Here is a 17,433-nt window from a genome sequence, read left to right on the forward strand (position 1 = left end):
AATCCTTCATCCCCAGTTCTGGGTCCATATAATCTGTGGGTTTAGCACTTTGTTTAACAGGTCTGCATTTAGAAAGTGGATCCTCACCTCCTTCTCTCATTCTCTTTGTTCTCTGGATTGATCCTTGAAACTGTTAGGGCTCTTTCTTGTTAGGGGTGTGTGTGTGTGTGTGTGTGTGTGTGTGTGTGTGTGTGTGTGTGTGTAGTGGGGAACAAATAAAAGGTTGAAGGTGGGACATATTTGGTGGTCACCCTCCACATGCCTCTTTCAAAGTAACCATCTAAAGGACTCTTAGTAAACACCTAGTGAGGAGGAATGATAAAGTAAATGATGGTGTAACAACTCCATGGACAGCTGGGCAGTCATTAAAATGGGTTTTTAGACTTTGCAGCCACCTGGACAAATGTGGATGAGACTATTTAAAGGGAAAAAGCACAATACAAGATTGCTCAAATCATACAGGTATCATGATTACAACTATCTAAAAACACATCCACACAGGCACATATAGAACCTAGAAAGACAAACACAGAAATCATTGAAAATAGGGCAACTCCATGTTTTGAGTTCATGTAAAAATTAGAAGGATTCATGGTAAGTTATAACTTCTAATATTTCCAAGTCACAGATTTGAATCATGATGCCGCAGGGAGCATAAAATGAATTTCTCAGTGCAAAATATGGAGTTTTGGGGGTGAGTCAAATTCTCCAGGGGCATGAAAGAATTTTTTGATTTTTCAAAGTTTCTCATTATATCTCAGTGAAGATCAAAGCTCAATCATGAGCCAGGCACTATGAAGCCTGTAATCCCGGTGACTTGGGAGGCTGAGGCAGGAGGATCTCAAGTTCAAAGCCAGCCTTAGCAACTTAGTGAGACCCTGTCTCAAAATAAAAAAATAAAAAGGGTAAGAATATAGGTCAATGGTTAAGTACCTCTGGGTTCAATCCCTGGTACCAAAAAGAAAAAAAAAAGTCAACCACAATGAGATACTATTGAGATATGAGTGGCTCTAAAAAGGTTTTCTAAAAGTCCTTATATTTATTTTTGTAATAAAATGTTCTCTGCCTCAAATACTTCAAAACTACAATCAATCAACAAGTACATGGAAAAATGCTCACCATCTCTAGCAGTCAGAGAAATGCAAATCAAAACCACCCTAAGATACCATCTCACTCCAGTAAGATTGGCAGCCATTATGAAGTCAAACAACAACAAGTGCTGGCGAGGATGTGGGGAAAAGGGTACACTTGTACATTGTTGGTGGGACTGCAAATTGGTGCAGCCAATTTGGAAAGCAGTATGGAGATTTCTTGGAAAGCTGGGAATGGAACCACCATTTGACCCAGCTATTCCCCTTCTGGGTCTATTCCCTAAAGACCTAAAAAGAGAATGCTACAGGGACACTGCTACATCGATGTTCATAGCAGCACAATTCACAATAGCAAGACTGTGGAACCAACCTAGATGCCCTTCAATAGACAAATGGATAAAAAAATGTGGCATTTATACACAATGGAGTATTACTCTGCATTAAAAAATGACAAATCATAGAATTTGGAGGGAAATGGATGGCATTAGAGCAGATTATGCTAAGTGAAGCTAACCAAGCCCTAAAAAACAAATGCCAAATGTCTTCTTTGATATAAGGAGAGTAATTAAGAACAGACTAGGGAAGAAGAGCAGGAGACGAAGACCAACATTAAACAAGGATGAGAGGTGGGAGGGAAAGGGAGAGAGAAGGGAAATTGCATGGAAATGGAAGGAGACCCTCAGGGTTATACAAAATTACATACAAGAGGAAGTGAGGGGAAAGGGAAAAATAATACAAGGGGGAGGAATGAATTATAGTAGAGGGGGTAGAGAGAGAAGAGGGGAGGGGAGGGGAGGGGAGGGGGGATAGTAGAGGATAGGAAAGGCAGCAGAATACAACAGACATGAGTATGTCAATATGTAAATCAATGGAAGTGTAACTGACGTGATTCTGCAAGCTGTATACGGGGTAAAATGGGAGTTCATAACCCACTTGAATCAAAATGTGAAATATGATATATCAAGAACTATGTAATGTTTTGAACAACCAACAATAAAAAAATAAATAAATAAATAAAAATACTTCAAAACTGACCTCCAAAATGGAAACAATTTCATTATTGAGATGACACTAATATTATAGATATGCATCTATATTTATGTATACATATATATACTAATATATACATATATGTACATATATATTATATATTTTGAAGTATATATACATATATGTATATATTAATATATATTATGTATACTAGACGACATCAATATTATATACTTGATGACATATATATGCATATATCTATATTAGTATATAGATATATATACATATATATTATATATATTATATATACTGATATATATATACACACACACATATATATATATATATATATATATATATATATATATATATGTTTGTGTAGAGCTTTCAAGTAACTTACTTATTTGAACCTTCTAATCCTTCTAATAGTCTGACCTATTCTCATTTCTGTTTCACACACACGGAACTTGGAGTTAAAGGGTTAAAATAAACTGCCCAAATCATAGAGCCAGAAGTGGCTAAGCTGACTGGAAGCCTTACTCTAAAGGGGTATCATGGCAGTGCCTGCTCCTCCCCATCACTTGATGTTATGGGGATCATGGAACTAGGCAGCAGCTCCTTGCCCATTATCTGGTTTTCTTGAAGAACTCAGTAGTGGCTGGGAAGGTTCAGGGGTTCAGGTTTTTTCTCTCTGCTTTCTTTTTCTTCTCTGTTATAAAGGCACAATAATGTCTGTCACCCATGATGCAAGTTCCTTGAGAAAAGAGTCCATCCTTCTTCATGTGCATCTCCCCAGAGATTTGTACAGTGCCAGCAAATGGGTAAAGCTTTTAAAAAATATTTATTGATAATAATTGCATGAGTCCCAGGGCTGGGTTAAGAAGATGCTAAATGAAGAAGTGAGAAGATCTTAGAAATCACTTTGTCCAGCTTCCCCCAAATGAATTTCTGAGTCTTGGAAAGGTTAAATGAGCTGTCCAAGGTCAAAAAATATTGGCAGGAACAACAGAGAAGAAACCATGATTTCTGGACAAAGAAAGGTTACCAGGGTTGGATCATTCTGAGCTCTGGTGTCCAGAAGGGTTCCCTTACAACTGTTATTAACTGAATAACTGAATATTTTATCTCTCTTGGATAGTTATCAAGTTCCCTTTGGAACTAAATGAATCAATGATTACAATTTTTAGGTGAGGGCATTTTCCAAAGCAGGTGAACCAGAATTCCTCCTCTGTCATAAGAGTTAGAGGGTTGAATATGCCCTTTGGGCTGTTTGCCTAGCTCTGCCTTCCTAAGGTTTTTCTTGGAGACAGAATGACATGGAAAACAAAATTGTTTCTTTCTCTTCACTGGACATATCTCTGAGTGTTGGATTTAAGTTGGAAGTAAGATGCACTTCCTGGTCTAGAAAATATTTATGATGCATAGCAACAGGTACACCAAGTTGTTTTGCAGAACATCTGTGGTTCTGGGAGGTTGTGGGGCTGGGTGTATGCTGTGGGCATAACTCCCTTCCTTTGGGGTAGCAGTTATGCCTACTGCTAATTTCCTGGGAAGCTCAGTGAAGCCCAGGAGTAAGCTACAAAGATCCCAGGAAGTACATCTTCATTGGTCACGTGTGTTCAGAGAGAGAGAGAGAGAGAGAAAGAGCTCTCTGATGGCTCTGTGAGGTGAATGCGGAATGTTTATTAGTGGCAGTGATCATAATCTTGCAACACCCAACTTAGCTGCTGACCCTATGCTCCTGTAGCAATCCACTCAGCCTCTAACGCATGGTTAGGAGGCTCTGCTCATGGTCTGCTCCTGTGTCTGTCGACATGCCTAGTTGTGAGTTCCGGAGTTCCACATAGCATCTCCTTGTGTGAAGTTATGGAGGCCCAAGACTTCAGCTAGGAGAAGAACTCCAAGGCTCAGGGGCATCATGGTAAAGCCAAGTCCCAGGGTGTTGCCCTGAAGAACCTTGGCTTGGAGAAGGAGGAGCACAGGGCTGGGAGCCAGTCCTTGGGGGAGCCATTTTCACTCTGGGTCTCTTTTCCTATGTAAAATGAGGGAAGGGAGTTATATCAGATAGTGTTTTAGATCTCTTCATGGACAGTGTGACCATCATGTATTTTGTTTCATTTACAAAATAGCTGACACTGAAAGGGGCTCCTTTCCCTTGTCCCCTTGAAACTGATCCACGGGATGTCCCCTTTTTATGAGATCACGGGTCCAAATGTTTATTTTTCCAAACCTCTTTGCTGTTGGCAGGTAAAAGTGACTCAGTTTCAGCGCTGTAGACAGCACATGTTTTCCTTCAACAGGAAACCTGGAGGGGTGTTTTCTTTGACTCTGATTAAAGCTCCCATTGCCTCAGGAGGTTAATAGAGACATACACACAGATGGTCTAGTTATTCTGACACTAAAACTCACAATAGCATCTTCCCTGCCCTGATGTGACAGATAAAAGTCGCAAGGTCAACCCTCTCTCTTCTATAGCTCGGTCTTTCTCTAGCAACAGATGTATTCAAGACTTCTGGGGAGAAAATCTTGTAAAAAAAATTCTTTTTTAAAAGAAAATGGAGTATGGGAGCTGATGTAATAAATCCATTTGAAGAGCTAAATCACCATCTTCCTAAACTTGGTAATTTTGCAACTTTGAATTCTTGTGTTCTGAGCATAGCTCTCGGGGAGAGAAGCCAACTCGGAGTAGATATAATACATGACCCATGAAAATAATCAATTAGGTGACAGTGTTGAAACTCTGACAACTAGAATATTCCATCCAGGTCTGGCTGCCATTTATCTCCATCATGCCTAGGAGAGAGCCTGACACCTACTAAACACTCAATAAACATTTACTAAATAAGTAAAGAGAGAGAGAGTGTTCATAAAATAATCTTAATTGAAAAAAATTAGAACAAAATCACAGGTACATTATGATTGCAACTAGGTAATATCTATGCAGATATTAGAAGGGCACATGAATGCAGCTTGTGGGAGAAATGCCATTTCTTTTTTCTTTGAAAAAATTGAATAATGTTCTAAAATTAGTAACAAAAATTTTAAAAAAATTAGTATTACAAATTCTAAAAGTCAAGAGATTATCTTTATTTATAAAGCAACAGAAATCCAGGCAGGAGTATGGTATGGGAAGAGGAACATACGCTCTAGTCAGAATTCTAGTCTTGTGACTTCAAGTATCTTTTGAGCAAATTAAACTCTACAGGTTCCTCAACTGGAAAAAGAGGGTAGATGACAGATGCTCTGCTCATGGGGTTATTATAAGACTTAAATTGGGTATAAAGGTATGGTCTTTGATTATGACAGGCTTCTTGTTTCTGGTGGGTTTGTTACAAGTTGGGGTCAGCCTTGAACTTCAACACACTGTTGCTGGATGCTGAACCTTCAACAATAAAGAATCCCAATAAATCTGCTAGAGCTAACCGACACCTAGGTCCTCAGTGCTCTGGGAAGGGATCAGGTCAACAGACGTACTGTGACTTACCTGGCTCATCAGTTATACCAGGATCAGGGTCCTGGCTTCTCAGTCCAGTCCTTTTCCCATGCCCCTTGCCCTCCCTCTTCTCATCCCACCTCCATGATTTCCCAGCTCTTAAGCAAGGTCGACCTGGTGCTCCCTTCTTTGATGGTATCTGTGGATAAAACCTGATGAAGCATTGTTCTTTCCAGGAGCTACAGTGCTCATTCATGTTTAGAAATGGGAACGTGATTTCTAGAGAAGCAAAGTCTCTCTCTGAAGAGAGATCACTGATCACTGAAGAAAGCATATGTGTTACCTTTTTTTTTTTTGACAATATGAATCAAGAATCTAAAAAGTGACAATTTTATTTGCCACAACATTTTGTTTCTAGAAATTTATCCTAAGAGAAAAGAATCATCGATGGGGACAAAGACTGACATGAAAAAAAAAATGGGTATCAGCACAACTTATCTCTGCAGAAAACCTAGGAATTAAGTAAATATTCAATGGTGGGGGGATTTCTTACATAAAGATATATAAGTCAGCTTTTCAAGTGACATTGTGGAATAGTGGTTAATGACCTGAGAGAAAACTCTTTCATGCTTTAAGCTTCAAAAGGGAAGATACAAAAACTGTACCTGCAATATAACCCCAAATTTGGTTTTATAAGTGCTTTTAGGGGAAAAAAAAAAGACTGGAAGGAAATAAACCAAAAATCTAAAAAATGATTAGCACTGATCATATGACTCATATTTCATTTTCTAATGCTTTTCTGTATTTTAATTTTAATTATTAATTAATATAATTTATTCATAGTACTGGGAATTGCACAGGCTAGGGGAATGTTCTACCATTAAGCCACCCTGCCTCAGTCCTTTGTAGTTTTTAAATTTTGAGTCAGGGTCTTGCTAAGTGCCCAGGGTCCTCCTGACTTAGGATCTTCCTGACTCAACACACTGTTGCTGGGTCCTGAGTAGCTGCAATTATAAGTGTGTATCACCCCATCTTACCGGATTTTAATTTTAAAAGGTGAATATACACCAGTCTCAGACTTGGTAATAAATGTCTCTGATGAGGAATTTTTGGGTGCCTTTTTCATGTTTTATGACACAGACATAGGGCTGAGAATCATAGACATGTACAAATACCATGTCTTACTGTGCCCCGAGCAGACAAATGCTTGGTGGGGTTTGAGTTCCTTCAATCCCAAACCACCTGGCATCCTGTGGGTAAACCTCACCCTCGGCTTGGCTCAGTTTCTTTCACTGGTTTGCTTGCAGAACACTCATTTGCCTGGTTCAGGCATTTCAACCCTTGGAGATGGTGCTTTCAATTTTAATCCTTCTCCTGAGGCAGCTTAATTTGAAAACGCTGAAAACCACACCTACTTTCAACTCCATGGGCTGCTCTCTCAACCAGTAGGTTAGAGAGTGGCCCCATGGGGAATACAAAGGGTAGAATCATGGAGGTAAGGGATGAAAGAAAACCCAAGCAGAGCACAGAAGTCTTCACAGAGGTAGAGGAAGGAGCAAAGGGACCCAGAAGTGGAAGAGGGCTGAGAGAAGTGGAGTGGGTAACTAGGGAGAAGGAAGTTCCTCTACTCCACAACTGTGTAGGGGGAGGGCCCTGGTCAAGGGAGGGGGTGTGAAAGAAATGGCCCATTGCTATGTAGATAGAATCACCCTGCAAAGGCACCCCCCACATCCACCTTCTGTGCCCTTCTGGCCCCCAAGCTCCTGGCCCGGACAGCCTGTTACCTCGTTGTTGGTGCCGACGTCCAGCAGGACTGGGAGGCACTGCTGTGGGTTCACCCCTCCACACGCGGTGTACAGGGCCAGCTTGCCCACAGGGATGCCCATGCCGTAGCAGCCCAGGTCTCCCAAGCCCAGTATGCGTTCTCCATCAGTCACTACCACAGCCTGAAAAACACAGCAGGTGCCATCAATCAGGGCCAGAGCCTCCTGTGACAAAGTGCTCATTTCCATGCCCCAGCATGTCAGGCTTGACAACTGCATGCCTGCTGACTTTGCAGGGGCTGAAACTGCTTGTCTGGAATAAGGCCTCATTCAACTGCAGGTGGCTGTTCCTTTCTGTCAGGCTGATGAGAAATCCCACTGAAGCAAAATGACAGAAAGACACCTGCCCTGCATTCTGAGGTTTGGGGTGGGGGCTTCAGAAACAGCTGGAGGGAAACCACATCTAGTCACTCTCCCTCCAAGAAACTAAACAGATGCTCTCAGCCTGAGACTTGGTGGGGGAGGGCGAGAAAGGGAGGGAAGGACATAAGGAAAGGAGAAAATGAAAAACAAGTGCTCAGCTGCAGCTGCAGTTCTGGGTTTAGAGACCAATGTAAGTGCTCCCTGGCCTGCTCCTGGGCTCTGATAAATCCGACTTGCAAAGAACTGAGCTCCTTGTTATGTCTCCTAGGATCACTGTTTCACATGAAACCAGGAAGATATGGAGCTGTATTGGGATTACCTTTTGTGTTTTGCAAACACATGGACCTGGGGGAGGTCCATGTATTAGCGCAGGTTCAAGGTTTCATACTGTAAATTAACAAATGAGGATGAAACTGATAGTGCTGATAAATATTATTATATGATTAGAATGGATGTTCTTTTGTTTGTTCACTTAATACATATTTATGAAACATGTACTTTGCCTAAGATACTGTGCCATGTTCTGGGGGAAGGAGCTTCAGTTTGCTCATCTACAAAAACAAGTATGTATGAACTCAGCCTTTAAAGAATTATAGGGCTGAAAGAGAGATGGAATGTGGATGTTAACAATGATGACTTTGGGGGGGAGTCCTGAGTGCACCAGACCAGCACAAAGGGCTGCAGAGTTTAAGAGATGGGAGATTTACCCCTCATAAGTAAGGATTTTGTGGGTGAGGGAGCACATATACCAGATCTTGGACAAGGGGGGATTGTGAGGATGCAGGTCAGGGGTGATCAGTTAATGCAAAGCAAGTTAAGACATAGAATAGACATGTTTATAACAATGCAATTCACAATAGCCAAGTTACAGAACCAGCCTAGATGCCCATCGACAGGCAATCAGATAGAGAAAATGGAATTTTCTATTTATAAACAATGGAATTTTATTCAGCTATAAGGAATGAAATTATGGCATTTTCTGATAAATTGATGGAGCCGGAGAACATCATGCTGAGTGAAATAAGCCAGAGTCAGTGAAGTGTTGAATATTTCCCCTCATATATGGAAACTAGAGAGTGGGGGGAAGGAATAAAAAGGAGTACTCTCACAGAAATAGAAAGGAGACCAATAGAGTGGAGGAAGGAGATTGAGAGAGGCAGAGGAAGGGAGGGCATAAGGAAATACTGGGGAATAAAATATGCCAGATTATGCTAGGTTCATGTACAAATATACCACATTGAATCCCACATATATGTGTGTGCATATATACACATATACATATATATAAATGATAATGCACTAATTAAAATGATAATAATAACAACAATAATAATAGAGGAGAGATGAGACTAGAGTAAATGGATTGGGGGAGGGGGGAAAGGAAGTACTGGGGAAGGAGACTGAGCAAATTGTTATGTACATGTACAAATATGGTATAATGAATCCCACTATTATGTAAAATTATAACGCACCAATAAGAATAAAAAGAGACAGGGTAGAGGTGGGGGATGTAATATGTAGGGGGAAGAACTAAGAGGTATAGCTTACATGAAAGGAAACAATGGAAAGTCAGGCAGAAATCAGACAGTGAAATCAGGCTAACAACAACCTATCAGAGTGTCAGTGAAATTGTTTATAGATTAGCTTACTATCTCTCCACTGGAACCTGGCTTTGGGCCACAACGTAGGACCAGCTTCAAGCTATGAATATCCTGGTTGGTCCCAAGCATGGTACCCACAGGGTTTAGATTAATCTATGAAGTGGCAATGTTGAGTGCACCAGGAATAAGGAAATGAAGATCCATTCTTGACCTGAAATAGTTTATGATCCAGTACCCAAAGGGTCCATGGTATCTTCTCACCTTGGTTCTCTTTCTCCAGGGGTGAGAGTGCATAAAGGCTGGTGCTGCCTTTTGGTAGAATTGTAGCAATATCAAAAAACACTTTTCTACTTCTGGAAAGAGGGTTATGGAGAGTGCAACAGACCCATGGAAATCATGATGTCCCCTCTTACATTGGTCCGTGACCTCTGTGGACAGTGTTCACAGCCCACACCCTATCTGACCCTCCCAATGGCTTGGGCAGGTAGAAATGTCTGAGACTGTTAACTGTTTTACAGGTGAGCAAACTGAAGCTCAAGAGCTTAGTGTTCTACTTATATTTGTTAGGTATCAGTCATGTGCCAGGCACTGGGCTGGATGTTTTCACATTGGTTATCTCACCAAGGTCATCTTGCTTGTATATGTGGCAGGGCAAACTTCTAATCAGGCTTTGGTTCCTGGTTCAGGGCTCCATCTACTGCCCCCTTCCACTGGGTGAAAGCACCTGTGTTCCTGGTAAAGTCATATCCCACCTCAGTATCACCCTCTCCGTAGCCCACCTCTGACCTCATCTTGGCAGCTCTCCTGGCAGGAGCTTGTGTCCTTATACTGCCTCTGAGGGCTGGAACTCTGAGCATTTGTCTACCATCTCTCCTCATCAAAGCTTCCTTATTTTGGTTCTCTCAGAATCTTTCTATCTGCTGAGGGGACAGTGAGTGACATGAAATTAAACTGAGGACCTCAGGTACTCCAGGACATTGTCCCTACAACCCTAGGATGGTGAGGTGCCTTCCCACCCTGGACGTGTCCAAGGGCATTCTGCTGCATCCCCTCTGAGGGGATGCCTCACCTCTACCTGTTGTCCATCCTCAATCTTATGGTGGAATGGTTGGTTTGTTGCAATAGCTTCACAGACTGCTTGCCCCTCGTACTTTCTTCCTTCTAATCTCTCCTTGCCAACCAATGTCAGATTCAGTGTACCAAAAACTATCATTGCGGCATTTCCAGACTCAGAGACCTTTAGTGTCTTCTATCTATAGCATAAAGTAAAAAAACATCTAACTCTTTAATGACCTGAACCCAACATATCTTCTGAAACTTATCTCTGTATATACAGCTGAATACAGTTGCATCTTCTGGCCAGTGGTTTCCTCAGTCTCCCCAGACTCTCCCCAGATGCACCTACCATATATCCCTCTTGACTTCTATATTTCTCCTTCCTGGAAGGTCCTTCTCCCCATTTTCCAAAAGCACAAACCCTCCATTAAAATATAATGCATTTTCTTTTTCCCCTGAACAGTTAACACTTGTTATATGCATTACACACTTCTGTCACCTGCCTGCCTTCCACAAATATTTATCAATTACCTACTGGATGCCAAGACCTGCACAAGGTGCTACTTAAACATTGGATGGTTATAACATTTCAGTTCTTATTTGCTATGTTTTGGATGGGGTTTGTCTCCCAAGGGTTCATGTGTTGGAGGATTGATCTCCAGTGTGGCAATGTAGAAGGGGTGGAATCTTTAAAGGTGGGGTCTAGTGGGAAGTTCTTGGGTCACTGGGGATACTCTCCTCTGAGGAGATTGAAGTAGTTCTTTTGGGATCTCAGTGTTTATAAGAGTGAATTATAAAACAAACTAAGGCTGGTCCCTCTACACTCTCTGTGGCTTCCTGTTTCTTCATGTGATCCCTCCCTTCCACACATGATCCTATTATTGTAAGGCCATCTGTCATGGGGTCCTCACCAAGCTGAGCTGATGCCAGAACCATGCCCTTAAATGTCCCAAACTAAAAGAGATGAATAAACCTATTTTCTTTATACATAACTCAGCCTCAGGTGGGTTCCATTGGGAAATGGAGTAATACATCATTTTAACATTTTTTAGAATGCGTATTTTTGTCTTACTAAATAGTCTAAAGGTTACAGAAGGGGCTTTGGAGTTGAATATTTGAATCTAGGCTCTTTGATAATGTGCCATATGTAACCTTGAGTAAATAGATAACTTTTCTTAGCTTTAATTTTCCACAAAATGGGTAAAATAATAATACCTAACTTTTCATATTGTTATAAAGATGAAATGAAATAGAACATGTCTCATTTAAACCTGGTGCCTTGAATAAAATAAAGGTGACCAGCAAATGGTCACTGCTCTTGTGGTAATAATGATGATTATCATTTGGAGCAAAGATTATACATTAGGTTTTCAAAATTGTTTTTCAATCTCTGAAGTTCAGAATTACCACAGAAAAAACATGTAATAATTATCTGTCAAGTGAGTGAATTTAAGAGAAACTAAGGGCAGGGGGACTGTGGTAAATGCAACTTTTAAGAAAGTCTGGCTATGTGGGTTTAACAGCATTTGAAACTTGACATCTGCATCCATCCCAAAGGCTTCTGCTGTTGTTTCTTAAGTATATGACGCTTGTAGCTAACTGCTAGGCACTGCCCCTTGGATGTGAAATGTTCTTCTCAAATTCCACAAACAAATTCCAAAACAAACAAATTCCAAAACAAACAAAGTCCCTAGCAAACAAATTCTCTTTTCCTTCTTACTCCTTCTGCCTTTTTTACTCTGCTGTCTTCCCTCTTGTTTCCCCACATATCTCAAGTTCTAAACTATCTATGCTTTGATTCTTCTCTGTCATTAGTTAACTATGGCCATTTGTCAACCATGTTCTGCTGATTTCACCTGCTTCATATTTATGACATCTGTTTCATAGTCTTCATACCAGGGCTTCTTCCGTGGACCTGCTGTCCACCTCTCAGTTGTCTACACATTGGTCTTCTAGCTCTTCTCTCCATTCTTGTACCTGCCCCATTTCATTAATTTTTTTTTCCAAAGCACATCTAGATGTACCACATTCTTGCCCCAAATATCCAGTTGTTTCATTCCTATTAAAAAACCCTTAAACCTCTTAGACTGACATTTAGATTTTCTGTAAGCCCAATTTACCCTTTGAATTTTCCCTCATCTTCTTCTTAATTTACAGTTATATACATTTCCTCATCCTTTATAGTACCTCTAAACTCTTGATACATACTCAATAAACGTTGAACAATGTAATAAATACAACACAGAGCAGAAAGTTATTTCTGCCCAGTTATTTGGGCACAAATTCAGAGTTGGTGAAGATTTACAAGTTCAGAGAACAGATGCTACACCCCATTTTCCATGACAACAATGAAGCTAATGTTGAGTAAATAGATAACTTCTTATTTGCTAAGTTTTGGATGGGGTTTGTCTCCTAAGGGTTCTGTAGATCATCAAAAGGCTTAGGGAAAACCTGGGCAGCATCTTTCAGTTGTAAAGCCCAGCAGCAATTTTATGGAATGACAGAATCACATTTTCCTTGCTTGGAAGTTTTATAACTCATAACTCCCTTGTTTTTCAGATGACTAGTGGGAGATTTGGAGATTTTGGGGTGGTATGCTGCGTTTTTTCTTTACCCACCTACCTCAGAGCTATAGTGAACTTGGCTTAGGTGACTCAATGGGCTTGACCCAAGACTGACCTGAGGATATGATTCTTTGCTTGCTGTGGGGCTTCTATGGCTTGTAGCTATGGTCAAGGGCTGCCTGCAACACTATATGTACAACCCTCTCCTTCCTCTTCCTTTGTTTCATTCTTCCCTCTCATCTTTCCTTTCTTCCTCCTCCTCTTCCTCTTCCTCTTCTTTTTCTTTCTCCTCACCTTCACAACATAGACAATGCATAGACTTTAGCTTCAAATTTTGGTTCCACTCCTCACTTGAAAAAAACTTAACCTTAGTTTTTACGTCTATAAAGCAGCAATAATAATGACCTCTATCACAGGTTGTCAGGAGAATTCAGTGGGTTAATCTACGTAAAAAACTTACTTAGTATAATACTGTGAGGTGGATATGGTGATGTGCTGCCCAAGATCGTCCTGTGGAAAGATCTTTCCCCATTGCTACTTTCAGCTGTCGGTCTACCTGAGGAATTTCGTCTAGTGAAGAAAGTCATCTTGCCCAACATGACACTCCATTCCAAGGATAGCCTGCTACCAATGACTGATCATTGCAGGAGTCTGAAGGCCCACTCCCTGGCTTCAGCTCAAGATGTCTTTGAAGGGGGTTGTTCTAGCTCCAGTGTCTCCTCTGGGCTCAGCTTAGTTTTCCTTGCACTCTCAAAGTGCAGTCCAGCCTCTCCTTGTGGTCTATATTGCCTCCTTCTCTTCCACGAGTGTTGACCCAAGAACACTACCTAATATGCTAATTTCCATCTCAGAGACATTTCCAGGAACATCTCAATCTCTTGACACTGACCTCAGAGTGGGGCTTAACACAAGCCTGTCCTGTGCGTGACAGGTAAGCTGGGCCCTAGCAATTTGGTCCAGCTTGAAATATCTCTGTGGTTGGTGCCTAGCAGCACAGGACGCTTCCTGGGCTCCCTACCCATCTACCTCTCAGCCTTTCTTCTCAGAAACTGTTGAGATTGGGTGAGGGGGAGATTTAGGAGCCTGGGAAAAGTGTTGGGGAGGAGGATGATTCTTAGCTGAGCCTTTCTCTGGCTCCAGGCAAGGGCCACTGTGGGAAAGAGTCAGAAAAGCAATTCTCACTCCTCGTTTTGATTTATGCTGGACAGTTCTGGGTGGCCTGTTGTGGCCTTCCTCCTCCTTCCTAAACAAGAAGGTCCCACAAAACCTCATACACTCCTCAGTCCTGGGCTTTGGCCCTGTTTCCCTCACAGTTTACTTCTCTTACAGATGTTTGCAGTTCTGCTTTCTCACTGAGAAATCACAGAAAGTCATTTTTTCCCTTCCACGTTGATTCAGAAGCTCCTCCAAATCTGCCCTCCTTTCCCACCAGGAAGTCAGTGACACCAGGGTCCAAAGATACCTGAACCTTGAAAAACTCTGCCTCCCCAGCTTGCAGCTGGGGGAGAGGCTGCTGAGCAGCAAGGTCTGGGTTGGGCACGGATGCTTAGGGGTTCTCTTGGGCACACCACTTAACCTCAGCTGGCTCATCTGAACAAAACACTCTCTGTTCTTCAAGACCCACCTCGGGGGTTTCAGAAGCAGTCCATACTGCACACTGATCACAGTGCCTATGAAGATCTGATCAAACGGTGAAGTCCTACATGAGCTCCAAAGTGCCATGCAAAGGATAATGAACAGAGATCCCCTACCTAGGTAGGGAGACTGTTGCCTCTTATTAAGGCAACTGTAGAAACACATCAGAAAACAAGAAAGTTCTATGACTTAGAACTTTCTGAGTTTCTGAAAGGGTACCCTGTGAGAGGGAGAAGGAACATTCAGAAAAAGCCCAGTGAGTGGGGCAGGGTTGGGGTCTGGTGTGTGTCAGGTGCAGTCCAATCAGCCATAGTGGGCTTGATTATATGTCAAACTATAGGTTCAATATTCAGAGCTTTTGGTTTTCTCAAAGGACCCAGAAATCCACGGATTTTGATATTTTTAAAAATAAACCCCCTTACTTAAAAATGATGTGACATATATAAAAAATGGAGTATTACCCAGCCATAGATAAGAATGGAATCATGGCATCTGCTGATAAATGGATGGAACTACAGACTATCATGCTAAGTGAAATAAGCCAGTTCCCAAAGCTCAAAGGTTGAACGTTTTCTCTGATATATAGTAGCTAATCCAAAGTGGGGTTGGGGGCAGGGAAGAAAGAGAGAGAGTGAGAAAGGAAATAAAATAGAGGGATTCCATCAAAATAGAGGAAAGATCAGTAGAACAGACAAAGGGGATTGAGGGAGAGGAAGGAGAGACAGGAAAAGGGAAGAAGAATGGAATGAATCTGACTGAACTTTCATATGTACATCCATGAATACAGCACAGTGAATCTCAACATCAAGTATATTTATAAGACATTAACTTAAAAATACTATAAATAAACTGTAGAAAGATGAGTAGAGAGAGGGAAGCAGGATGAGAGAGCAGAGGGGAGAGGGCATGTGCTGGGGACTGAATTAGAGCAAATTATATTCCATGCTTTTGGGATTATATAAAAATGTATCCTAATGTTATAAATAACTAAAAAGAATCAATAAAAAATAAATGAAAAAAATGAAAAAAAAACGTGAAAAGGAGAATGACTTTGAAAGCCTTCTCTACTCACTATATAGCTGTATTCCGAAGAATATTCTAGCCTGTTTCCAAATTCTGTATTGAAAAGCATTTTGGATGTGTCTAAAATGTCATTTAAAAATTTTAAAATCTGCAAGAAAGTTTGTCTAAAAATTCAAAAATTTCAACTATTACTCAGGACCAAATTGATGTATCCTACTGCTCATTTGTGGCCTCTGATTCCCAGGTAAGAACCCCTCCACGGTGGCCCCTAGGCTCTGTGTGCTACAGCTGTGTCTGCCACCTCTGGTAATAACAATGTCCACTCAAGTTCCCTTCAATGTGTACACACATTATTAGGGTTAGTCCCCAGGAATTCTTATAGAATAGGTGTTTATTGAATGATGACCAAGTGCAACTGAGTTAGATGCCTCTCACTGGCCCAGATCTGCTCATAACTTACACTGTTCTTAAGGGTATGGATGTCTCTCTGGGCTTGTTTGAGTCCCACTTCTTCTAGGGTGATCCCAAAACCTCCATTTCTCCTCCTCTAAAATCACTGTCTCCATCTCTCTGGTAATTAGCACTCCATATTTAATAGAGTCTCAAAATATGTTCAGCGAAATCAGTGGATATTTGGCTCCTAAGTTTCTTTTTCTTTCTTTCTTTAAAATATTTTTAGTTGTAGATGAACACAATACCTTTATTTTATTCATTTATTTTTATGTGGTGCTGAGGATCAAACCCAGTGCCTCACACATACTAGGCAAGTGCTCTACCACTGAGCCACAACCCCAGCCCCCTAAGTTTCTATTTTGAATTCATATCATGATTTTCCAACCCTAATATAAAGCATTTTTGGGGCAGAGTTCATGCTTTTCTTATTTTGCATCTCTTGCAGCATGGCCCTGGTAACATTTTTACAAATTGTGCCCTATGAAACGAAGCAACTGAAACCTGAAATCCAGTCCCAGTGCCAGCCTAAAGGAATGGGTGCCTTTTTATTTCTGCTTTAGTTGGTGTGCATTGGGGGAACTTTTCCTTCTTCTATTTACTTGTAATTTACAAAAAAGTACACTGTTTATTAATGGGGACCCCTCTGCTGTTCCTGGCACAGTGCCTGATACATGGAAGTTGCTCAACACAGTTGTTGACTGAGTTCATTCAACTCAGCAAGATTTCCTGAGTGCCTACTATGTCCAAGGTTTCCCATGGTTGCACTGTCCAGGAATGTGAAAAAGATTAGCTTGCAGGCCCTCAGCTATGCCTACTCAGGTTAGCCTGGAGTTTGCTCCCCTTCGAGTGAACTGGCTCTTCTCAATGTTCTCAAGATTTTATGATAGCTTCATCCTAGACATGCCCTGGAAAATTGATTCCCTGGGACTGAGACCCAAACCCGAAAGGCCAAGGCCTACATATAACTGGAGTCTAAGCAGATCAGCAGGAAAGAGAAGCACAGGGCAAATTACATGCACACAGAAGTCCTGCTCCACCATCCCCCTACCTGCTGTGGTTCTTCATGATAACACTTTCCAGAGACGGTCAGAAGTGGGTGGAACACAGACACAGATAGGAAAAAGAAGCTATATTTGGTGCCTTTTGTAGAAGGCAAACTGGCAGGGATAGAGGGAGGAGGGAGGCGAGAAAATAATGTTGGAGTGCCACAGCCTCCCAGTGGAGGCAGGGTGGTGTGAACCTCGGCTCTAAGGACTACTTGTACCACATTTGGTTAGCTCCAGTGCTTCATGGATCATGTACCAGATATACCCTCACTAGGCAGCCAGAAGTTGTTTTGCATTTTCTTTCACTCATGTTGTTTTCAGAAGTGACAATGACCATTGATGGTAGAGACCCTCC

General features: G+C 41.4%; 1 protein-coding gene across 7 annotated transcripts in view; it reads right to left on the minus strand.

Annotated features, from left to right (window-relative positions):
- Positions 1–17,433, minus strand: part of Me3 (malic enzyme 3) — a 191,731-nt gene that overhangs the window by 51,923 nt on the left and 122,375 nt on the right. For 5 of the 7 annotated variants that reach the window (XM_005323295.4, XM_040285073.2, XM_078046825.1 and 2 more), the window contains one exon: positions 7,299–7,460. The exons of the other annotated variants lie outside the window; for them this stretch is intronic. In XM_005323295.4, the coding sequence (XP_005323352.1) occupies positions 7,299–7,460 (162 nt within the window). The remainder of the gene's footprint in view (positions 1–7,298; positions 7,461–17,433) is intronic. 7 annotated transcript variants of the gene reach the window in all.

This window comes from Ictidomys tridecemlineatus, chromosome 4 (assembly GCF_052094955.1).
Source record: "Ictidomys tridecemlineatus isolate mIctTri1 chromosome 4, mIctTri1.hap1, whole genome shotgun sequence".
NCBI lineage: Eukaryota > Metazoa > Chordata > Mammalia > Rodentia > Sciuridae > Ictidomys > Ictidomys tridecemlineatus.